This window comes from Amblyomma maculatum, chromosome 3, assembly GCF_055883805.1.
Source record: "Amblyomma maculatum isolate TAMU_Amacu chromosome 3, ASM5588380v1, whole genome shotgun sequence".
NCBI lineage: Eukaryota > Metazoa > Arthropoda > Arachnida > Ixodida > Ixodidae > Amblyomma > Amblyomma maculatum.
The window spans coordinates 17347492-17373087 of NC_139346.1; the positions used below are offsets into that span (position 1 = coordinate 17347492).

The 25596-nt window shown below is 48.3% G+C and overlaps 1 protein-coding gene and 1 long non-coding RNA gene across 4 annotated transcripts in view; one reads left to right on the forward strand and one right to left on the reverse strand.

The window, feature by feature from the left end:
* Positions 1-25596, reverse strand: part of Osbp (oxysterol binding protein) — a 192407-nt gene that overhangs the window by 52019 nt on the left and 114792 nt on the right. For both annotated transcript variants that reach the window (XM_084597320.1, XM_084597322.1), the window contains exon 6: positions 2994-3373. In XM_084597320.1, the coding sequence (XP_084453446.1) occupies positions 2994-3373 (380 nt within the window). The remainder of the gene's footprint in view (positions 1-2993; positions 3374-25596) is intronic.
* Positions 19339-23564, forward strand: LOC146194282 (uncharacterized). Of its 2 annotated transcripts, XR_014705857.1 has the most exons (4): positions 19340-20131; positions 20214-20374; positions 21872-22023; positions 23311-23564. It is a non-coding gene; the product is annotated as an uncharacterized LOC146194282 (long non-coding RNA). The 2 variants fall into 2 exon arrangements; XR_014705856.1 differs by lacking the exon at positions 23311-23564 and having other exon boundaries at positions 19339-20131; positions 21872-22335.

Consider the following 25596-nt stretch of genomic DNA (forward strand, 5'->3'; position numbering starts at 1 on the left):
AGTGACTGACATTGGCTCTAGGAATAGCATGGGGGAGTTACTAGTTGAGTTTGCAGAGCACAATACCTTAAGAATCATGAATAGCTTCTTCAGCAAGCGGAAGGACCGGAAATGGACAAGGAAAAGTCCTAACGGCCCTAACGGCGAGACAAAAAATGAAATTGGCTTCATACTATGTTCTAACCCCGGTATTATGCAGGATGTAGAGGTAATCAGAAAGGTGCGATGCAGTGACCACAGGAATGAATTAGTCTAGATCTGAAGAGGGAATGGAACAGATTAGTAAGAAAGAAGTCCATCAACGAATTAGCAGCGAGGGGAAGGGCAGAATAATTCAGCTTTAAAGGAGGATGATGGCCTTAGTGTAGGAGCAATGAGCAATAATTTCAGATATCGTTACTGAGTGCGCGGTAGATGTAGGCGGTAGGATAGTTATAGACGACACTGGTAAACTTAAGGAGACGAAAGGTTTGATTAAAAAACGCCGAAGTCTGAAAGCTTCCAACCCAACAGAAAGGATGGAACTGGCAGAGATATCAAAGCTAATTAATAAGCGCCAAGTGGTCCACATAAGGAAGTACAGCATGAGAAAAATTTAGCTTGCTCTAAAGAAGGGGGACAGCCTTAAAGCAGAGAAAATTGGGCACAGGCAGAAAATCAGATGTATGTGCTAAGGGACAAAGAGGGCAATGTCATCACGAATATGGATGGACAGGATAGTCAAAGTAGCCGAGTAGTTCTATAGTGATCTATATACAGTTGAACCCGGATATTTCCAACCTGGATAATTTGAATTTTGGTTATATCGAACTCACGGAATATCCCCTTGAAAATCTCAAAAGTATAGGAAAGTTGCGTCATATATAGAATTCCAATTTCAACGGTCGTTTGATATATCGAACTCCGCACCACGCACTGGAAGGTGTGCCTTCCCCAAAGACGATCACATGCCCCTCAGCCATTTGCCGCATGACATTTTCAAGCCACGCACAGAGAGGGAATAGTTCGGCGACGGCTGGTCCAGAGCAGCGCCACGCCGTTTCCCCAAAGGCACGTGTATCTGCTGTGATCTGCTGCGTGCCTGCACGTGACATTTGCAAGCCATACGCATAAAGGAACGACAAGAAACTGGTTTGGCAACGGCCAGTGCAGAGTAGCAGACGCAGCCGTGGTGTTCGGGAGAGTGGAAACAGAGCGAAGTGCAAGGGTGTGCCCATTCTTCTGCTAAGCTTTCTCTCTCTCCTTCCTCTCTTTCCCGGCCTTCGTTCGCAGCGTTCGCAGCAGCACGCACTTCGCATGCGCGGACAAGCCAGCTTAGCCCGTGGCAGACAGAATGTCGGACGCTTTCTCCAGTGTATGTTGTGAACCTTCTCTGTGTTGCGGGTGATGTGCGATGCGCATCATGTATCGTCGTGCTGAATGTGCAGCGTATTATAAGCTATGGCAGCTGCAGATGTTAAGAAGCGGCAGATTTTTTTTTTTGCGAGAGCCGTTTATCCTTGCATCTCTGAATCAACTGCTCATCTGCCGAGTTTGGTCTCCTATGGCCTTGTGAGAGCAAGCAACCTTCGTAAGAGCGTAGGCTGGCCACATTTGCTCAGCAACACTGCTCTGTCTTGAGTCACTTCATTAGCAATGAAATGCTGTTCCAGTCTTTCAACATACTCCTCCCAATTCCTCCCAAGATTCTAATTTCCTCTACTTGTGGGACCCGGTAGTTTTCTTATTTTTGGGGTTGTAGATGAATAGTTCTGGCTTCTGCGGTGAGCAGGATAGACCACGTTCTGCAGCATACTCAACAACTTTATTTGCGGCAGCCTGAAGTTTGTTCTCTATCTCTGCGTCACTACCTTTATTTATCCAGAGATTTATGTCGTCTACGTACATGCCAACTTTTAAGTCCGATATTTGCTTTAGTTGTGGTCGTAGCCCCCTCATAACAATGTTAAATAGAAAAGGAGACAAGACAGAGCCTTGTGGCATTCCCTTGCTACCCAAGATGACTGTGGGTGATTTGGCGCTTTGAAAGTTTTCATGGTGATTTCTTTGTTTGTGAGGAAGTCTATGATACAGTTATAGGTTCTGATTCCAACCCCAATCTCTTGGAGACCTTCGAGCACTGCCTTATGCTTGACATTGTCGAAGGCTTTGGTTAGGTCTAGTACGAGAATAGTCTTTCTATCCGAAGATTCATGTGTTATGATATCGTATCTAAATCTGAGCATCACGTCCTGTGTGCTTAGTCCCGGCCTGAAGCCCACTATTTCGTGGGGCCAGAGGTCCTCTTGCTCCATGTATTTGGTAAGTCTCGTCTGAATAACATGCTCCATTAGCTTGCCTATGCACGAGGTCAGCGATATGGGCCGTAGGTTTTCTAGTTTTGGTAGCTTGCTTGGTTTGGGTATGAGGACTACACTGGCATTTTTCCATGCCTGCGGTAGCTGTATAGTCTCCCATACCTTAATCATGTATTCTGTCAGGGCTGCGATTGACTCATCGTCTAGATTTCTGAGAATCATGTTCGTGATCCCATCAGGTCCTGGGGCTGATCTTGTTTTTAATCCAATAGCCTCAGCTCAGACTTCAGCCTTAGTGATGGGGGCATCTAAGTCTAGGTTAGGTTTCCCCTCATATGCTGGTAGCGTTTTGGTTTCTGTTTGTCTGATGTAATTTCGATTAATTTACTTATCACTTATTCATCTGAGCCTTCGAAGGCATGCTTAACTTTAGTTTAATAAAAAAAACTTCGTATTCTGGCTGATGTAAATTTCGATTCATATACTCATCACTTGTTTATCCGAGCCTTCGAAGCCCCATGCTTAACTTTAGTTTGATAAAAAAACCTCGTATTCATATGCGGGTTTTCATTTCGTTGAAGTGGCGTTCGTTGTAGCAGGCTTGGACTGCAACCAGATGTTTGAATAAACTGAACACAATAAAAAAATTTCCTTTCGAGAATGAGCTGCATGCAGTTGAGAACAGCCGGCACTCACCCTGGCAGGTGGCGTTTCCAGATGACCCGCAAACTGCCAGACTCGACAATCGGCCGGCCCCCGGCCGGGTTGGTGGCGGCGGACAGGACGCGGGCACACTCTAGCTGCCCATCCCAGTTTCCCTGCAGGAGCCAGGCGGCCGCGCCCTCGGCGTCCGTCACCAGGCCCGTGACGCGCCGCGGGGGCTCGCGCGAGAAGTACGAGTATGGGTGGAACTTGAGCCGGGCCACGTGTCCCCGCGTATGGTTGCGGATCTCCATGTCTCCCTGGTGGTCCACCCACAGTTTGCCCACAATGATGTTGTGCACCACGGTGGTCACCTTGTGCCACGTGAAGTGGTTGCCCGCCAGGTCCAGGTGCACCACACCCAGAGGCACCACCTGGGCACACACTCACAAGGATCAGGGAGGGTTGCCCATGTCAGGCCAAAATCATGGGCATGGCTGTGGACATGGTCGTCACGGTGACAGAAAACTATGGGCACAACTGCTCAGCCCACAGGAGGCCGGATTAATACCAAAATAAAAACATCCTCTACATCTGGTGCAAGATGTAGAAACTAGGCTGTCTCACCTCTCGGAAGAACATTCTTGCTGGCGGCTCATATTCACAGAAAGGAAAAACTGCTCTAAGAGACAACTGCAAAGGGCATGAGACAAACACCAGACAGCCAACTGTTTGTCTAAGAAAGTGGAGGCCCAGGCTACAAATATAAAAGTGGGAGGACATATCAAATTCATGCATCAGAGGCAAGACACAATAGCCTGACAGCGAAGTGGCTCGAAGACTGAGCCCATGGAAGGTCCAGAAGCAACAGCAGAGCAGTGCATCTGGCAATAGGTCAAGAATGGTTTGAAGACTGGAGCATTGATGCATACTCTGTGGGGTTGTAATAGGGAGATAAATATGTTTTCCCTGCTTAGTCGCGGATGACAGTCAAAACCGCCGACCCCATCCAGTAATCGCGTGCGCTACCAAGCGCACGCCGACCACTCCAAGCCGTGCTCTTGGGAACAAAGGAACAACATGTGCTGACAACAAACTGGCATTTATTTATGCAATAACAACACCAGCTAGCAATAAAACATACTAATGAATACAAGTCATCTGACTCACCAGCAGGGCTACGGGCGAATGTTCGCCCACGCACGGGCAGGGGATAAAACTCCGAGGCCAGACAAGACGGGCAAGTGGGATAAGTCCCGCGAGGCTTCACCTCGCCGGTGACTGCGGCGTGCCGCGAGGAGACGTCTGCTCGCGTGCAGGCCCCGATGCCGAAGAGAGTTCGCTTTGTCCGCGTGCGCGGTGGCAAGATCAGGGGTGGCACTTGTGCTGCCGCGATGCTGGCGCCTTCTCTCGATAGTTAATGTTAACCACCAATGTTGGCGCCATTCCGCGATAGCTAGAGTAACTACCGCGGGGGAAAGCAGACTGATCCCACATCCCCCACCTTAAATTGACCCACACGGCTGTAAGTACATGCTATGGAGATGTCTTCATGAACTTGCACTTGAGGCAGGAGCCTCCAGCAGAGGTAGCACCGACGGCGTCCTCGCAGACTTCCGTGGTGCGCCGACTGTAGCGTGAAGGTCTCCACAGGATGGCTGGCATGTCACATGGGCTGCAGTGTCTGCAGTTCGGTACGCAGTGGGGCCCGGTCGAAAACTGCGGCCGGAAGTCTGTAGGGGTGTTGGCGCCATTCCGCGATAGCTAGAGTAACTGCCGTGGGGGAAAGCAGACTTTAAAGGGGACGATGGGAGATTTTTCCCCACATCCCCCAACCTTAAATTGACCCACACGCCTGTAAGTACATGCTATGGAGATGTCTTCATAAACTTGCACTTGAGGCAGGAGCTTCCAGCAGAGCTAGCACCGACGGCGTCCTCGTAGACTTCCGCGGTGTGCCGACGGTAGCGTGAAGGTCTCCGCAGGATGGCTGGCATGTCACGTGGGCTGCAGTGGCTGCAGTTCGGTACGCAGTGGGGCCCGGTCGAAAACTGCGGCCAGGCGTCCGTAGAGGTGGCACCGCTGTCTCGAATGCAGATGCAGACAACGCCAGAAAGGGTACTGAGCCAGGTCCTGGTATGGCGCAACACCAGGGATCACGGGGAGTGGACTACATGTCCACAGGGCCCGCAAGTCCGACTGAAAACTGTAGGCGAGGATAGCCGCAGCCAGATGCAACTGCTGACTGGTCTCGCCACGGCTGCCCCGGATGGATGTGCCGAACAGGATACAGGCAGCTCCATTGCAGCAGGCGGCAGCGAGACGATGTGCAGAGGCCAGTAAGCCTGGGTGGCTCCAGTGAACCTGCATAACTTCCAGAACGCTCTCCACATGCTTTTAAAGAAAGTCATGGGAGGGTGCACCGGCGTCTGCTATCCCGCATGCCATAAGCGCTCCACGCAGGGTACCAATTCCCCTGAGGGAGTCCCTGAAGCGCGAAATAGATAAAATGGAGCGGTTAGGCATAATCAGGAAAGTGGATGAGCCCACCGAATGGTGCGCCGGAATAGTTCCGGTAGTGAAGCCCTCAGGCGACCTGAGAGTTTGCGTAGACCTCACTAAATTGAACAAATGCGTAGTTCGAGAGCGATTTACGTTACCAACTGTGGATCAAGCTCTAGGGTCACTGTCGGGAGCGAAATGGTTTTCAAAGCTCGATGCCAACTCAGGCTTCCACCAGGTGTGACTCAGTAAACACTCGGAAGAGCTAACCACGTTCTTAACACCCTTCGGCAGATACTGTTTCACGCGACTACCCTTTGGAATTACCTCCGCTCCGGAATACTTCCAAAAGAGAATGTCTGAGATACTAGGTGGCCTGCCGGGGGTCGTTAATATCATAGACGATGTCCTAGTGTTTGGCGAAAGCAAAGCTCAACACGATGAGCGCTTAAGTAACGTGATCACATGCCTAGCAAGGGCAAATGTGACATTAAACAAAGAGAAATGCTTATTCGGCGTTAGGCAAGTGCGTTTTTTGGGTCACATTCTGAATGAGGAAGGTATTCATCCTGATCCAGCGAAGGTCAGTGCTATAAAAGATTTGAGAGCACCCAGAAACGTTACTGAGCTTAGAAGCATTTTGGGCATGGCGAATCATTTGGGCCGCTTCCTGCCACATTTAGCCCAAGTGACTGCTCCCATGCGTGTTCTTTTGCACAAGGATAGGGACTGGGTCTGGGACAGCAATCAGGAAAAAGCGTTCCAGGAACTCAAAGAGCTCATTTGTTCAGCGCAATGCATGGCTTTGTACGACGCTTCGCTACAAACCACTCTTTCAGCTGATGCATCGTCTTTCGGTCTGGGAGCAGTTTTGTTTCAAAAGCAAAATGACGGGCAACGTAGACCAGTTGCATTCGCTTCTCGTTCGCTCACCAAAACCGAGCAACGGTACTCCCAGATCGAAAAGGAGGCGCTGGCGTTGACGTGGGCAGCAGAAAGGTTTGATGAGTATATACGTGGTCTGGAAGTTGTTTTTGAAACTGACCACAAGCCCTTGGTGTCGCTGTTGGGTCACCTGGCAATCGACGCTATGCCGCCAAGGATTCAACGTTTTCGTCTGCGCCTGATGCGATACAGTTTTTCTGTATTATATGTACCAGGCAAATCGCTAACCACTGCTGATACTCTTTTACGTTCGCCGTTAGCTCATACGAAAGTGGAAAGCTGTTTAACTGTCTCAGAGGTAACCGCTTACTCGAAAGCTTGTTTACTGGGTTTAGAAACAGGCGACGATTTCTTGAGAAGAGTAAAAGAAGGTCAAGCAAAAGACGAAGTGTGTCGAAGCTTGCGCACAGTGTGCAAAAAAGGGTGGCCCAGGAAACAAAATGTTCCCTGTTATCTTCTGCCATACTGGCAGGAACGTGCATGCATTACATTGGTGAACGGGTTTCTGCTCAAAGGTATGAGGCTTATCATTCCTCAGACCCTTCGCAAGGAAGCGCTAAGCAAACTGCATAACGGTCACCAAGGCATCTCGCGATGCCGCAGTGTGGCTAAAGGTTCTGTCTGGTGGCCGGGACTTAGCACTGAGATAGCGTCATTCGTGAAACAGTGCAGCGTTTGCGCGATGCATGCGCCAGAACAGATCGAACCGATGATTGCATCGCCAACGCTCTCTTTTCCTTGGGAGAGAGTAGGGGTCGATCTGTTTCAAATTCAGGGACGGCAATATCTTGTCGTAGTAGACTATCTTTCGCGATACCCAGAGATTGCCATTCTTCCGTCAACAAAGTCTGCTACCGTGATAAGCCGAATGAAAAGCATTTTTGCGAGACATGGCATTCCCGAGTGTGTGGTGACCGACAATGGTCCCCAATTTGTCAGTGCCGAGTTCGAGAAATTTGCAAAACTGTATGGCTTCCGTCATGTCACCTCGAGTCCGAGGCACCCCCAGGGAAGCGGGGAAGTCGAACGTATGGTAAAGACGGTTAAGAATCTCATTTTAAAATCGGACGACCCTTACTTAGCCTTGCCAGCTTATAGGGCCACGCCTGGTGTTCTGAATGTCAGCCCAGCGGAGATACTGATGGGTAGAAGGCTTAGGACGAGAGTCCCAATGCTGCCTTCGCACCGCAATCCGGGACAATGCTGTCTGCAAGAAGCGGCAGCCAAGGACCGTAAAGTCAGAAAGGAGCAAAGCCGCCACTTCGACCGACGTCACCGGTCTAAAAATCTCCCAAAGCTGGAAGCAGGTGATGTGGTGTGGGTGACTGATCTCCGTACCAAAGGTACAGTGCTCGGAACAGCACCACAGCCGCGTTCATACAGTGTTCAAACGGAAAACGGGGTTGAAGTCCGTCGAAACAGGAGAATGCTTAACCGTCTCCCAAAAGACCGGGTAGATAGCGGGAACTACGAGTTTCCAGATAGTCAGGAACAGCCCAGCAGGGCCGGATTGGTAACTGGAGTAGACAACCAATTTGACGAAGCTCCGGAAGCTTTGGTGCCTCTAACTCAGACGGAGACTGACGGTGGCAATTCTCAAGCTAGAATTGTAACTACGATCAGATTTGGAAGAGTTGTTCACAAACCCATAAGGCTGGGCGTGGACGACTGATGCTTGGAGTGACTGTGTTCTGTCGTGTTTTCTTGGGTGTGTTCCAATGTTATTTTGAAGTGTATGCATGTAAAGTTAATAGTGCTTGAAAAGGGGGATGTGCTGTTATCATCTGTTTTGGCTTTGCTTGGCTTGGCTGGCAGCTGCGACTGCGATAGTGGCGCAAGTGTATCTGTGGCGCAAGTGTATAAAAGCGGAGTGCGAGAATAAACGAGGGTCATTTTCGTCGTTTGGGAGCGCGGTGTCTAGACTGCTTTCTCGGGCAGCGTTCTGGCGCGGGTGCAACGGCGCCCCCCCCCTGCCTGGGCTAACACGACACGAACAAGCATTCGTCCAATATTCCCAGAGCGGCCCCACGTTGGGCGCCAGATTTGGGGTTGCAATAGGGGGATAAATACGTTTTCCCGCTTAGTCGCGGATGACAGTCAAAACTGCCGACCCCACCCAGTGATCCCATGCGCTACCGAGCGCACGCCGACCACTCCGGGCCGTACTCTTGGGAACAAAGGAACAACACGTGCTGACAACAAACAGGCATTCATTGCTGCAATAACAACAACGCCAGCTAGCAATAAAACACACTAATGATTACAGGTCATCTGACTCACCAGCAGGGCTACGGTCTAATGTTCGCCCACACTCGGGAAGGGGATAAAACTCCGAGGCCGGACAAGACGGGCAAGTGGGATAAGACCCGCGAGGCTTCACCTCGCGGTGACTGCGGAGTGCTGCGAGGAGACGTCTGCTCGCGTGCAGGTCCCGATGCCAAAGAGAGTTCGCTTTGTCCGCGTGCGCGGTGGCAAGATCAGGGGTGGCGCCTGTGCTGCTACGACGCTGGCGCCATCTCTCGATAGTTAATGTTAATCACCAATGTTGGCGCCATTCCGCGATACCTAGAGTAACTACTGCGGGGGAAAGCAGACTTTAAAGGGGACGATGGGAGATCGTTTCCCACAACTCGGAGGAGGCACTGTTGAATTGAATTGCAGCAGTGACTGGTAGTGTGGACAACCGTGGGTCTTCTGAAGCTTTATACAAGGCACCTCGCAATAGCTGCCAGGTGAGAGGGGGCATTTGTCGCAGCTGGAACAGCTGTTACAGCTAGAAGGCAACCGTGCCTACCCGACCATGCGGAGTAGATGGTTTTCGTTCATGACAACATTTCAGATCTAAAAGGCCGTTTCATGCTTATTTTGACAAGCTAGCCTTCATCACTGCTGTGCACCAGTTGTTTCCTCTGATACTAGGCATGGCATTCCAGACTTAGCCACACCTTTCGTGTTCATTTACTTAATTCCTAAACTGCAATGTTCTTAGATGCATAAATACAGGTTCTACAGTGGCTAAATCTGTCTGTCGTTGAAATAATATTGTTACATACTCAGTACGTAACAGGTGTGTTTACTGGTAGTCTAAAGTGCTGCGAGTCACGCAAGAAACACCAGCACACACCACTGTGCCTTCCGTTTCTTCTTCCCTCCAGCCTCTTCTTGCTTTCCCGATGCCCCGAAGCACGTGACACTTCCCCCCTCACAGACAAAGCCCCAGGGCAAGCAGTTTAAGGAAGGTGCCGGGGATGGAACCTTTTTAGCCGAGCCGCATGCAACACCTGGGTCCAGCGTGAGCATCGGCCACTTTCGGTGCGGCGTGAAATTACATAGTTCACGTCACTCAGGCGCTCCAAAACGACAAAAGGGCCGCTATAACGAAACAGCAGCTTCTGGGCTAAACCATGCTTGTGCAGCGGCGTCCCCAGCAACACTAAATCACCGGGCACATAACGAGACATGTGGGCGTCGGTTGTCATAACGCTCCTTCGAACGTTCCTGTGAGTCTAGGATGCGGAGGCGGGCAACGCGGCGAGCTTTTTCGGCTCGACATAAAGTAGTGGCCATAGAAGACTCGTTGTGCAGGGATAAAGGAAGGATGGTATCAAGACAACTGCGGGGAACTCGAGCATACAGGAGGTAAAACGGACTGTAGCCAGTCGTCTCAAGCTGTGCAGTGTTATACGCGAATGTAATAAAAGGGAGGATTTCATCCCAGTTCTTGTGATCAGAGTCCACGTACATCGCCAACATACTGGTCAGAGTGGGGTTGGTCTGTTCAACAAGTCCATTCGATTGCGGGTGATACGGCGTTGTATGACGGTAATCGCAGGTGCATAGACAAAGGAGTTCTTCGATAACTTCAGCTGTAAATTGGCGCCCACGGTCACTGATCAGAACTCGAGGAGGGCCATGGCGCAGGACGAGAAATAGCAGAATAGGGATACTTCGTAAGCAGTGGCTGAGGGTATTACGGCTGTTTCTGAATATCGAGTGAGATGATCAACACATACCACTATCCACCGGTTACCGTTAGAAGATCGCGGAAAAGGACCCAAGAGGTCGATGCCCACCTGCTCAAAGGGTGTGGTTGGAGGCGCAATAGGGTGCAGCGGTGCAGGTGGGCGGGAAGTAGGGAGCTTGTAGTGCTGGCACTTGACGCAACTGGCTACATAGTGCTGAATGACTTGACGCATTTTCGGCCAGTAAAAGCGTTCCTGTGTGCGATGATGGGTCTGGGCGACACCCAAGTGGCCCAACGTGGTATCGTCATGCATCATTTCAAGAACGGAAATGCGGAGGTTTTCCGGCACGACGAGAAGAAAGCGTGCACCTCCGGGGATGAAATTCTTCTTGTAAAGTAGGCCGGCACGAACGCAGAGACGCGCATCTCTTGAATCATGAGCGGCAGAGAAGAGCGGTGCCAAAGTCTGATCGTTGCGTTCTTCTGTCTGGAACAGTTGAGGGTCAGGAAACGTTGCCGAAATAGGCGCCAGGTAGTCATCAAAGTTGTCATCATCACTACCAGTTGATGAAAGCGGCAAGCGTGACAGACAGTCAGCGTCAGCATGTTGACGGCCGCTTTTGTATGCCAAAGTGAAGTTAAACTTTTGCAACCGCAATGCCCATCGAGCGAGCCGGCCGCAAGGGTCACGAAGATTTACGAGCTAACAGAGCGAATGGTGGTCAGTGACGATGGTAAAAACATTGCCATATAGGTAGGAACGAAATCGTTGCACCGCAAAAACCACTGTGAGGCACTCTTGTTCAGTAACGGTGTAGTTGCGCTCCGCCTTGCTCTACGAACGATTAGCGTAAGCTATCACGTGCTGATCGGTGCCATGACGCTGGATGAGCACAGCACCAACGCCCACATCACTAGCGTCGGTGTGAACTTCGATGGGGGCAGAAGGACAGAAGTGACGTAGGATAGGTCCTGATGTCAAAAGGAATTTGAGGTGGCGGAAGGCAGAGTCGCAGTCAGTAGTCCAATTGAACGGTGCATCTTTGTGCAAAAGGCACGTGAGCGGGTATGCGATGTTAGCGAATCTGGGCACACAACGACGAAAATAGGAACACAGTCCTAGAAAGCTCCGAAGCTGCTTCACTGATTTCGGTGCTGTAAAGCTGGTTACAGTCGCAATCTTCTGAGGATCCGGCCGAACACCATCCTTATCGACCAAGTAACCAAGAACAACTGTTTGGCGTTCGCCAAAGTGGCACTTCTTAGAGTTGAGGACGAGGCCTGCTCTCTCAATGCAAGCAGAACCCGCGACCCCATCAACTTCCTGGACTCCGGCTTTAAATGCGTCATGCTTTGGCGAGGGCAGACAGCATAACGATTTAAGCATTTCTCAGCCACGAATGGGCCGAAGAACCACCTACACACGCCAGGTGGTTCATCAGCAACGCCATCCAGATTACTACCACCAACCAGAACCAGTTTCCGCCCGCATTTACTCGGACCGGTGGCGCCAGCAACCCGTGTGTTATAGCTGTGGCATGACTGGACACATCTCCCGGTATTGCCGTCGGCGGGGCCTGCTACCACAAGATCATCGCCCGCTGCCCAACGTTTCTAATCATTTCGACACTGAATTTTATTCGACACCGACTCTGGATACATACCGCCCGGCACAGATGCGAAACGGATCATCTGCTTCGAACCGCAGCTTGACACCGCCAACTCAAAGACAGCGACAATCACCATCTCCTCGGCGCCGTTCTTCCTCTTCGGGAAACTAGAAGGCACGGCCGATGGGGTTGAGGTCGCCGGAAAATCATCGTTCCCAATACCTCTGCCTGTGTTTCTGTTAAAGTACAAACTCGAAGTATCCATTGATGGCATCCCCACCATGGCACTAATTGACACTGGCGCAACAGTCTCTGTTATGAGTTTATCATTCAAGAATCGATTAGGACATAAAGTGATGTTTAGCATGAATCAAGCTGTGGTATTCCGTGGTGTTGGCGGTGAATCATTGGTGCCTTTGGGTGTGTGCTATGCAAAAGTTGTGATTGGGGGCCAAGCGTTTCAAACCGAATTCACAGTGTTGCCTCGTTCCACGCATGAAGTAATTCTAGGCATAGACTTTTTGCAACAGTGTGGTGCAATGTTAGACTGCCGTAGTGGACAGATCTCGCTGAATGCTGCGTTGATGCCATCGCTTGCAGAAACCTCGTCGCTCGATTTAGGAGCGTTTATGTCTTCTAAGGTACAACTGTATGTTGTACCTGCGATGTCAAGAGAATTCATTCAAGTTATTTCATCCACAAATTTGTGCGAGGATTTTGATGCCGTAGTGAAACCTACAACACTTGCCTGTGCAAAGAAGAGTGCCTTGGTGCCCCGTTGCATAGTTTCAGTCACCAGAGGCCACACCTTGCTGTGGCCTGTAAACTATTCAGACGAGCCAGCCGTGTTGCCTCGTGGCATGAGGCTCGCTCATTACGAGGAAGGTGTATCGAATTCCGTGGCAGCACTAAGTAACTATGCTCTTGAAGAGAAAACATCTCATTTTGCAGAGTCTTGAATCCAGGCAATGATAAACACGTCTTTGGGAGCACAGGAGCGCTGAATTTTGACTACCTGCTTTCCAAGCTTGTCTCGGTTTTCGACTTTGCCAGAGATCATGAGCCACTGATTTCAAATTCTCGCATCCATCATTCTATTGATATTAGAATTTCTTCCCCGATCAGACAGAAGCCCTATCGTGTGTCTCCGGCCGAACGTCAGCTTATTGACGAACAAGTTCATGACATGCTCCAACGTGGCGTTATCCAGGAATCTTCAAGTCCTTGGGCGGCTCCAGTTATTCTCGTTAAAAAGAAAGACAACACAGGGCGTTTCTGTGTGGACTATCGTCGCCTTAATGCCGTCACCAAAAAATATGTATATCCACTTCCACATATTGACGATGCAATCGACTGTCTTCATTTGGCGCCATACTTCTCCTCGGTAGACTTGAGATCGGGGTACTGGCAGATACCGATGAACCCAAGCGAAAAAAAAAAGACGGCATTTGTGACCTCCGATGGTCTCTATGAAGTCAGCGTAATGCCCTTTGGATTGTGCAATGCGCTGGCCACGTTCGAACGATTCATGGACACTATTCTGCGCGGACTCAAGTGGAAAATTTGTTTGTGCTATTTGGACGACGTGATCTTCGGCAAGACCTTCCAGGAACACAATAGCCGCCTCGCCATGGTTCTTGATTGCATTGAGAGAGCAGGCCTCATCCTCAACTCTAAGAAGTGCCACTTTGGCGAACGCCAAACAATTGTTCTTGGTTACTTAACAATGTATAACGTAACAATATATTTGAAAACCTTGGTATTCAGACACCCCTACTTTTTGTTGAACTGCCGCAACTTCACGCATTTGTTACCAGTCACACTGCTCTTTTCTTTGTAAGCTCACTATTCCACTCTAAATGAGGTCCTTTTCTAGCTGAGCTCAAGTGTGCGTATGACATGCTGACATTTTTTCTGGAAATTACATGGTCTTGAGGAACTATTTGCGAGAGCAGGTGCCCTCCATGCATCCCTCGTGGGATGCATGGACAGCGCAACAAACATAGGACAAGCGAGTAGACAGGAGTCTACTCGCTTGTCCAACGTTTGTTGCGCTGTGTGTTTTTAAAAAATGATGCACCAACTAGCTCAACTCTCAGTTCTATTGTGAAATTCATTTCTGGATAGGTACCAAAGGTCAAGACAAGGCCTTTCTAAATTTCCTTGCTTTTATTGCGAAAGCAATACTACTCTAGGTTTCGAGCCTTCAGTGTAGCGCGGCTGCACCCGCGTGACACTAGGGTGAGAGCTAGGCTACTAACTCAAGCGGTCGGCTAAGTGTGGCTGCACCCACGTGATGCTGCGACGTCACACCCCACGTGACGTCACACCCCACGTGACACATGGGCTGGCAGGAGCTGCCAACGTCTCTCGTTTCACATGGGACGGTTTATGTCAGAATCAGCCTGCTAGGACACTGGCGTTCACGTTACCCCTATAGGCCATTAAGGCACCTTCATACGGCTTGGCTAAAGCGGGGCTTTATATGTTGGCTGAGAAAGAAGAGAAGAACGCTCGGTCACCCGCAGCTAATGCTTTCGCTCAGTATTTCGTTCAGCAGTGTTAAAACCTTGTCATTTTTTTAGGTCCCACTGTGGCAGATGTTAGGACACTGCAAGCGTCAATACAGTCCTTGGAGCTTCACGATGTGGACGACCTTGGACGACCTTCATGCTTCCATGCACAGAACGCGTGTCGCACCTTGAGGCATTGTGGGCAACCACGCAACAATTGAAGCATTACATGAAACCACTCAGAGGTCATGGTGAGAGATCGCAAAGACAAGGGTGTCAAATTGGAACTGAACTGAAACCCCGAAATTTTTCGGCCATCTTAGAACTGAATGGTATGGTTCCGACCCTTTTTGCTACAACTTGCCTTCATTAGTTTTTCTTTTATTACTGCTTGCAAAGCGCATTTCTCATTAATTTCCAAAGCGGCCCTGCACACCACAAACATCACAATCATATTGAAAAATCGTCCCTGGCAAAAAGAGGACAAGAACAAAGGAAAATATATTGTAACATGCATGGCCTCCATCTCTGGTGTCGGGTTATCATTTAATTCCGAAAACGCGTGGCTGCTGGTGTCGTTCATGGGGAAAGTTGCCCATTCCAGAACCTTCTTAGGCAGAGAAATAATAACAGATAATTCGTAAGCTGAGTTACATAGATAAATATATAACCACGCACACCTCAAAAACAAAATGGCGAATCTGCTAAAAAAAAATGTCACGCAATTATGTTTTTTTTTCTATCGTTCAACAACATCGCAATGAGTCACATGACCGGTGCAGAGAAGTCTTATGCAATGCGACGTCAGCAGATGCAATTTTGGTTGACTAAGACTTTAGGATGATAAGCTGATGGCGGGAAGGCCACCTTGGACAGCAATTATTTTCCAATTGGCCAATTAGTTCAAAAGATAAATGCCATTAGTTGTTCTTAGTTTGCGGGAACAATAAAAAAATAACCACACTATAAAAACTTCACTTGGACACTTTCGAGCAGCGAGGCAAGCGCCATCCTGGCCGTTAGCGCGCTTACCTCGCTGCTTGACAGATGGCGCACCATGTCAAAGCAGCTTTTGACTCTCTTCTGCGAAAATTGTGCACGCCACCGAGAACAGTTTTTCGTCGATTATGGAAAATCTAGGCAAGCACCGATGTTGAATCCCATCAAATAATGTAGACTATAGTTCGATATTTTGTGAACGTTATTTCAGCTCAAATAGTGCAGTAGATTTCGCATACGATTTTTTTAAAACCTGGGCCTCAAATATTCAAGACCCATATGTGTCATCAGGGCAGCTGGTGTTATTGCTGCACTGTCTTGCAGAATTTGTTTGTTGTTTGGATAGCATTCTGCTTGCATAGCGCTGGTAGGCGGCACAGGCATTGGCTTCTCATTTTCAACACTAGTCTTCCGAATTCGCCATATCTGACGGACTGTTTCCTCGTCGATTAGTTCTCCGCAGAAGTCGAACTCCGCAAAAATGGTACTGTTTTCCGCGCTTCGACGCCATTGGCGAGGACGACGAAGGTGGAATGGGGACCATTGCAGGCAAATGAAATCCTCATGTTACGAACAGTGGAGCTTGCTAACGAGCGTCGAGGCACTAAGGCCTAGCGTCGCAGAGCAACCACGTACCAGGCAAGCCAAACAGCATGTGGTCTGCGCAAACGAAACAGCACCTCCGGAAACTCGAGGCGCTGGTAAATACAGCCAGCGTGTCCAGACCAAATCGGTCCGTAATGGCTAGATTCGGCTAGTTGTGGTTTAAAGCAGCGATACACTTCGGATGCTTCGCAGACTAGGAGACAGCCAAAATGGCGGCTTTTGTGATTTTTTTTTGACCTCCTGTCGCGCCAAAAAGTCCGGAAAACAGGATGGCGGGGGGTTCAAGCATCCGAAATTTCAGATGTCCTGATACACCATAGGGCTCGTAGCGGTTCCACAAAGACGTCCAAAATATCAGATATCCGAAAATTCGGTCGTTGACTGTACTGGAACAGGAAAGAAAACTCAATAATATTAAAAATTTGGAGTAAAATATTACACTTAGTTTCTTCTGAACCCATTTGAAACAGTTAAACCGAACCCGAAAGGTGTTGTAAGGCCACGAAGGCCTATTCCCAAACATTTCGGCACGCACGCCGGAGAAAGCAGCGCAGATGGAAGGGCTCAGTAGCCACCAGAAACAAGCGCAGCCGATTGCGCAATCCCGGCTACCCCTCGGCTCCATCGACATGGGCGAAAAGGCACGTTGCTCCACAAATACATCTCACTGTACGAACCTGGTCCTCCTCACTTCGTGTTCTTGAGGAAACCAAGCATGCAGTCCATGGGTTCCAGAAACTTACGGACTTCTTTAGCAAGCTGGAGAGGAGGAGCATAGCTTTGGCAGCACTGTTTGCACAACTTCTCTGAGTCTTGAATTGGTTTGAGCTTGCGCCGTGCAGCGATCGCTGGTTCTGGCTCGGGGAAGCTACGATTGCGGTAGCAGGCAGGGCCCGGCTTAGAAGTCATAAAGAGAGCTTTGAACTCATGTTGCAGTTAGCGTGTCAGCTTGTGGAGCTGTGCTTAGTTTTTGTTCAGTCTCTTTTGTAAAGTGTGATTGCCTCTGTCCTTTGTAAATAACTTTTCTGCACTTTGTGTTCTTATTGTTATATAATTTTAAGTTTCGTCATGTTACTTCAAGCATGTCGTCCTTCGTCTCAATGAGGGTGTGAACTACACGTCGCCCACCAAATCGACGAGCCCCTCGGACAGGTGCAGAAGAACTCTAGAAGAAGACAACGAACCTGAGTCTACTGGAGTGAACCCAAACCGAACCCAAAACAATTCCGGTTTTACAGCTTGCAAAGACGGCGATCGCAAAAATGGTGAAAGACAAAGAGAATGCCGGAATCCCCACTATCTCGTGACGCGCACATAATCCAATTAGAGCCTCGAATTCGAATGTGGCAAACTCGACAGCTGCCATGAGGCTCCCAACTGAAACCGAGCCATGCCTCGACTGCGCCACCCGAGTATGGCAAAAGAAAGCACAAGAAGTAACAAACAAAATAAGACAATAATGGCGGTGCTCGCGGCTCTGGGACTACCACAGCTTATATAACTAATAAATTAACTTCAAGTATTCCCACGAGTTCAGCGTTGACAATTACAGAACGGGTAGTTTATATGACTAGGAGTATGTAATCTTCCAAAAATCGATTGTTTTATGATTTTTTTTCTGTTATCAAAAGTCAGGCTCCCCCCCTTAATCTGGAAATCTAGATAATGGCACAGTCCCAGCCCATTCGTGTGCATGAAATCAGATGCTACCATGCTGCTGAACCAAATACAGTTAAACCTCGAAATTCCATGCCTAGCATGCAGAAACATTACCAAAGCACTTGCCAGTTGTAAGGGCTTCGTTTTTATTTCCTCTGAAAGTATTCCGTGGCCTTCTTTTGCGTCTGCTTAGCTATCAGAGATGGCCTCACGCTGCGTTCATAGGCCCACAGGGATTGCATCGCTTCTTGCTGTCCTGTTAAACTCGCGTGGCGCCACAGCACGTAGACTGCGTCAACCACTTCACGGTTACTTGGTCAGTGTCACTTCCACTGCCTGTGTCCTCCTGCAAAGGACCCAGGCAGTGACAAAGCGAAGGAGAGTCGAAGAGAATCGACGACTAGAGCAGAAAGCAGCGTACAAACAGCTGCTGCAGCAAAGCATGCGGGAAACCAAAGCGAAGGAGAGTCGGAATTGGCAAACCGAGCGGCAAGCAGCGCACAAACAACGCCTGCAAAAGCAGCGGCCGTGCGACGGCCGTGCGGGAAAGAGATAAAAGGCGGGCGTGCAAGCTGACGCATCAGCCTTTGCAGGGCACGGGGAAGAGTTTCTTTGGATCGCAGCAAAGGAGTGAGCAGGAAAGGGGGGGGGGGGGATACGAAGCCGCCGCTCTCCTCTATTTGCGACGAAGCAAGAAAAAAAAAAAAAAAAAGCTGGAGGCGGGGGTGCACAGATACTTTAGTTGCTTATCTCTTGCTTGTAGGGAGCGAATGCCGCATGCCCCGGGAGGCTTGTCCACGTGAGTTACCCAAGTCTCGCGCGCTGGCAACGCTTTCCCTTCGGCCGTCGTTTCCTCTGCGAAATTTTTGTCCTTTCGGGTAAAATTTATTTGCCTGAAGATTTTGTTGTAATGAAATTACAGAAACATTTACTTCGTTACACAGTCGAACCTCATATAACGAAATTCGCAATGTAACGCATTTTTTTCATTTCCCAATCACTTCCCCCTTGAAAACCATGTATTTGTTTTCGCGATTTAACGAAGTAATTTTGCACCGCACTTTCGATGTAACGAAGTCCTTGCGCATCGCATGCACGTGCCAGGAGAGACTTTCATAATCGAATGAGAGATAAAAGTTTAGCCGAGACAAAACGCTTTTTGTATTTGCCCTTTTACGCGCCAATTTTGCCGGCAGTCTGGGAATCTGCGAGAACGTACAGCCGCGCCATCTGTCGTACGCATACAAAACCCGCGGCACGGAAATTTCAAGACGCGTCATGCCATGACGCCACTGGCCAGTCGAAGACTCGGAACGTGAAAGCGCAAACCGGAAATACGCATACGCGAGGCCTGAGGGCCTGAGGAGGCTGACAAAGAGTGTCGCGTTGTTGAGCTCGACTGAGGCCTACGAACAGTAGCAGCGTTTCTTCGACTTGCCTCCGTTCATCGTGCAGTGAGTTTTGTGTCCAAGATGAGTGCTCCTCGCAAGAGAAAAGTTTTGTCTATGGACATGCAAGCCAAGATCATCACTGAAGTAATGAACGGCGAAAAGAAGAAGACTGTCCCGAAAGGTATGGACTTTCGCAGAGTTCACTGTCTACGATTCTTAAATTGAAAGACAGCATTATGACTACCGTTAGTGCGGGTGGCTCGGGCCTGCAGCGGAAAAGATTAAAGGAGGCAAGCTACGTCGACGTAGAAAAGGCCCTCTTCACGTGGTTCTTGGATATGCGTGCCAAAAACATGCTGTTGAGCGGGGTCATTCTACAACAGAAGGCCCTGAACTTCACTTGCATTCTTGGGTGCGATGACTTCAAAGCCAGCAGCGGGTGGCTCCAACGATTTAAAGGGGTCGTGAAACGTTTTCCGGAAATTTTGCACGGCTTAGTTAAATGGAATCCTTGTCCTGCATCATATGATATACCTCGATTCGTTTCATCGCCCGCGTTGATTTAATGGCGACAAAAACAGAATTTCGGTTTGCTAGTGCGCGTCCTCCTCAACTCAACAAGATACGTCATAGCGCTAAGCCAATGAAAAGCTCCCGTTGCCGGAGCCTGCTGAGCCAAAGTTGACCAAGCTCGGTGTATTTTAGAGGTTCTAATTGTGCCCTACTCTACGCTCACACAGGGTTTTATAATATGGCCGACGCCTAGGTTCGCGTCGCTGTGCTGCTATAGTGAACTAGAATATAGTCGCTACTGTTAAAACATGGTTACGTCGTGGGCTTTGAGCCTTACGCCGACGCAACTTTTCGGGTGCCAGGTCGGCGAAGATGGACTCTGCGAGCGACCGACTTGTGTCGAGAGGCCGCGGTAACCGCGGCACAACTCCGGCTTACAGAAGCCACGACCGTCAGCCTCCCGATCCCAGCCGTTTCGGAACTACGCATGGTATGTATGTCCGAGTCTTGCAGCCTAGCCTACGTTTGACCGTTGCGAGAGTGCGCAATCGCTAACCGAAGCTTTCGAACAGGTGCAGCTGCGGGCGGTGCGTGCCGATGCCGACTGCTCTTGAGAGCATCTGGCGAGATCCCGGCGGCGACTACGTAGTTGAAGCAGCCGTCTGGGTGTTACAGATCATCCGCATTTACTCCAAATGCTTCTTGATCATGGACTGCTAGTCGAGAACACGAGGTAAGAACCTTGAGCGAAAGGCGAAGCGGCCACCTGTTTTTCATTTTCTCGAGCAAGAAAAAGCTTCCCCTTTAACGTTACTTACCTGCGATCATCTACACTGTCTACAGTGTTGATATTGCGCCACGTTAGCGCGAACACAACATCGCTGGTTTTCATATTTTTCTTGTTTTCGTAGAAGCGCATGAGCATGACGTTTCACCATGCAAATTACTGGTTTGCTTAATTTCATGCACGAGTAAATGAGAAAACACGCATCATCTGATAGTGTGAACTTGCTAAATGGAAAGGGCATGCACATTGATGTGAAGTAACGGAGAAGGGGGGGGGGGGGGGGGGGACGCTGTCCGGACACATTCGCTTGTTTTATTGGCCAGGTATGACCTTCAGCAAGTGCAGCACTTCACAACATAAATACATAAGGAATGCCACAAGAAATGCAGTAAATAAGTACAAAAGCAATCTCATTTCGGAGGACTCTGTGCTAAGTGAAATTGCATGCAGTGAAGTAGCCTGTCTCCTGCAGAAGCCGTGGGAAGATGCACTAAAAAACGACACAGAAGAGAAAAACGCACAGAGCAGGACTGGCTTCTGCAGACGATCACTAACTAGCCCGACAACTCTTGTTATAGCCTGTCCCCACTTGCTGCCAGAACAACCACCATACCAGCACTCAAAGTTTTATTTGCTAGTTTTTTTTTTACCCACTTGCATTAGGTGAGCGTTGTATAGTGTGCAAATATAATTAAAAAAATTGACTTCACTGATACCATCATCAACACCTCCACACAGTAAACCTCTCCAAAATGCTTTGACACTGACATTTTACATGTGCTGAAATGCAAAAAAAAAAAAAAAAGAAAAAAAAAAAAAAAGAAAGACGTTCTCCCAAAGGCCAGTACACCGAAACTTCCACAGTTTGAGTAAGTGTTGGAAATTTTACAGTTAGCAAATGAAGTAGTTTTGTGGCACTTGCAGAAAGTTTGGCACGTGGCGTGTTGTGGGAAAACAACTGAGAGCTGTTGACAGAAGTGCACTTGTAGTTTATGGCTCCTTCGAATAGAATGACTCCATGCACAGAGCTGCTTAATGCATAAGTCGCATACTTAACATCTTCGTGCTATGCGGATGATATCAGCGTGGACATTGGCATCGGCCACAACACTAGTATAGAGGGTGTAAGACGACTACCAGGTTTTGTCAGTCAAAAGCTGCATTGCCTTCAGGCATTATTTTGCTGCAGTAGCAAATTGTGATTGCACTGGAGTTCTAATATTGGGTGTGTCTCATTCTTTCTCAATCACCTGCAGCAGAATTCAAAGTTTGCCATACTTCCAGGGAGAATAAATTGACAGTGAAAGTTACACTGTACAGCTTCTGTTAGGCAGGAATTAATTGTACAGATGCATGAATAACTTTCAAATTTGTAAAAGACCTAAATCATATTTTTATTTTGCTATGCTGAAAAGTGAATATTGCTTTTTCTCTTGTCAACAGGAGGCACCACTACATCTGCTACAGCCAGCTTGCGCACTGGCTTTGGGGGTGCCTCGGCAGACATCACAGTAAAGTCCTCCCTATTTGTAATGCAAGCCAAATAAGGGAAAGGTTTCCATCTGACAGTTACACTGGTTTCCAGTTTGCGCAAGGTTTGTAGAGTCATCACCTTATTCATTCTGAAACAAGCCGGAAAATATGAGAAGAGAGAATTGCAGGACAGCTGGACTAATAACTGGAATTTTACTAAAGGATAGAGGCAAAAGAAGACTTACACAGAGATGCACATGTAAAAAAGGCCCCAAAAGACTGTTGACCAATTTCTTAGCCACACACACGTCCTTAGCCTTTGCAGTATAGTGTGCCTTTGGATTTGGATCTGTGGCTTCCCTTTTGTAACGAGTGGTTCTTGACCATAAGGAATTTGCTTTTTTTAGATGATTTTTTAGACCCTTTCTGCTTTCCACGCTTTCACTGTTTTGGGGGTTTTTCGTGCACGTGCATTTCTGTGCGAATCTTCTTTTGCCTCTTTCCTTCAGTAACATTTCAGTTGTTAGTCAAACTTTGTCTTGTGCTCCTCTCACGTGTTTCGTCTTCTGGCTGGTTTTAAGATGAATCAGTACCAACTCATCCAGTTGTTAGTCTTGTTGATTTTACTAGCCTGACTGCACCCACTGCTGGGCAAATGCTTCTCCCATAGCCATCCGAATAACCCGATCCTGTGCCAGGTGCATGATTCTCGCAAACTTCCTAATTTCATCTGCTTGCCCGAGTTTCTGCCGCCCCCTGCTAAACTTGCCTTCCCTTGGAATCTAAAAGACATATATAGGCTCACTTAGAATGAATTTTGTGTACTCACTCCCTTCCTTTACCTTTGACGGGTAGAATTTTTCTTCTTTTGGAACTGACTGCAGATACATCATAATGGGGAAGGGATCATAATAGATGCCTCTCCCATATCCATTCAAATAACCCGATCCTCTGTCAGCTGCATCCATATGATCCCCGCAGACTTCCTAATCTCATCTGTCTGCCCGAATTTCTGCTGCCCCCTGCTACGCTTGCCTTCCCTTGGAATCTACAAGACATATATAGGCTCACTTAGAATGAATTTTGTGTACTCACTCCCCACCTATACCTTTAGTGGGTGGAATTTTTTTTAGCACTGACCGCAAATGCATCATAATTGTGCAGTTGTGTATATACCTGCTTGTATAGATGTCTCTCCCATATCTATCCAAATAACCCGATCCTCTGTCAGCTGCATCCATCTGATCCCCGCAAACTTTTTAATCTCATCTGCCTGCCGAGTTTCTGCTGCCCCCTGCTATACTTGCCTTCCCTTGGAATCTACAAGACATATATAGGCTCACTTAGAATGAATTTTGTGTACTCAATCTCTAACAATACCTTTGTCGGATGCATTTTTTTTTATTTAGCACTGACCTCAGCACATCATGATTGTGAAGCTGTATATACACATTTGTGTATTTAGGAGAGAGGAAGACAGCAAAGAAGCGTGAATAAAAGATGTCTTGCTCTAGGTCAACTTCCTTCTAGCCTAAAAATTTTGTATGCACTGATGAACCTGCGGCCAACCAATAAATTATTTTGAAACCAACATGTCTCTAACACTCATTTGGTAACATTAGATAATGCCCAAATGTACTACAAAGTGGTGGTCCTTGTGGCACTGACAAACCTAGATTTTCTAGTTGCTGCGTTCACCTTTACATGGCCTCGAAAAATAGTGGCTCATGGGGAATAGAAAAATCAAACGGTTTTCTGCAAAAGCTGCTTTGAAAGGTGGCCACTGTTTTCAGCGTTTTGCAGTCTCATTCAGAAGCAAGCCAGCATAATCTGCAATCTGTAGACATGCATACAATAATATGTGCCTTATACTTTGAAATGTACCAGACTTTAACCAGTCATAAAACAGCGTGCTGAAAAGGTATGTATAGTAAAGCCTCCTTCGTTGATGATACTCATAGTTTGCATGAAAACATGTGCACTAGAACCTGCATGACGTTGAGTTAATTGGCCTGCTGGTTGAATATGCCACCAAAATGCTGGTTTGAGGTGAGCTTTCTTCGTTTCCGGTCCATGCCGAGGCTTCGAATGACGCCGAGGTTCATTTAGGATTTCCAGTAGAAAGTAGTACGAACACATGAACCCAATTGGTGTGCCAAAACTTGTGAAAGCGAACGTTACTTCCACTCGGAGAAGCCGTGCTGTAATCTCGCGACGCACACGGTTGGCACTCAAACCCGCACAACACGCCTAAACCCAGAACCTAACGGTGACAGAAAAAATAGGCGAAGTCAGAGCACTGTAGACGTTGTAGGAAGTATGCTTCCTTTTTCTTTCTTTCTTTCTTTTTTTTTTTTTTTTTTTTTTTAGAAAGGTTACGAAAGAGGCGTCGGGAAGGTTGGGGAGCAAAGCTGCGACAACGCGTAGGGTGAAAGGGCCACCCAAGTACATTGTAGCAACCTTTTTCTTTTTTTTTTTTCTGTTTCCGGCTTTCCGTGTAGTGCCATAGTTCAGGTCATCCGGCCGAAATAAAGGAAGCGAAGCTCGACACGCTATTTTCAGTGATGCAGCGCGGAGGTGATCAACTAATATACGAGTACGCGCCGCGGCGCCCGCTCCTGAAACACTCCACCCACCACTCGGATTGAACACACTTGTCGATTTCTTTGACCTGAAACCGTATTTAGATCGTATCTTTAATGACGCCAAGAATAAAAAAAAAAGAAGTTTACAGCAGCGGCCGCACAACCAAGTTGTACCGGTGGTATGAGACTGCTCAAGACGTTGTGCTCCATCACGAATGTTCACAAAAAAAAAAAGAAAAAAGAAAATAACAACAAATAAGATTGGAACCATTGTCGTTTGGAGTACCCGGCGGAGCGAGGTATAGTCGTCGTTACCGAAAACCTGAACTTGAGCGTCACCTCTCGCTCTGTTCCAGAGCGCAGCGAGAAGCAGACACCACCCGTAAAGTGAGCTTTACCACCCGTCCTGCTCCGCCGCCGCCGCCGACCGCGCGTCACGTGACAGTATTGTTGAAGAAATGCGTTTGCGTGAGCGAATAATTGATATACTATATTTTTATTTGCTAACTTTAACAGGAACCTATTATTTTATGGGAAATAATGATTATATCTGCGTTTCCAAACGGCTAAATATGACGTAGGCGAGTACTTCCAATTCCGGCCTACAGGGTCGCATGGTCGCTTCAGGAACGCAAAAATGCTTTGATTTCAGAATGGTATTATTAAATGCAGAAGCAATATTTCGACGAGATATTTTGGAATCGGCATGCCTAATGTTTACTGAAGCAAGGAGAATTGCAACTGGGCAGCTACATTTTCGTTTCACGACCCCTTTAAGGAGAGGCACAACATTGTTGGAAAGGTGGCCAGCGGCGAGTCGGCCGAGGCGAACGAGATTGGAGCATCTGACTGGCTGTGTGATCGTGTCCCGGGCATTTTGGCGCGTGTTGACGTCGCCGACATTTACAGTGCCGATGAGACAACATTTTTCTATTGGCTGTTGCCAAAGAAAACATTGGCGCTGCGAAATGAAAAATGCCATGGTGGCAAGCACAGTAAGCAGCGTTTAACTGTTCCTTTCTGTGCCAACATGAATGGCAGCGATAAACGCGTGCCATTCGTAATTGGAACAAGTGAGAAGCCGCGCAGCTTTAGCGGCAAGAAAACGAT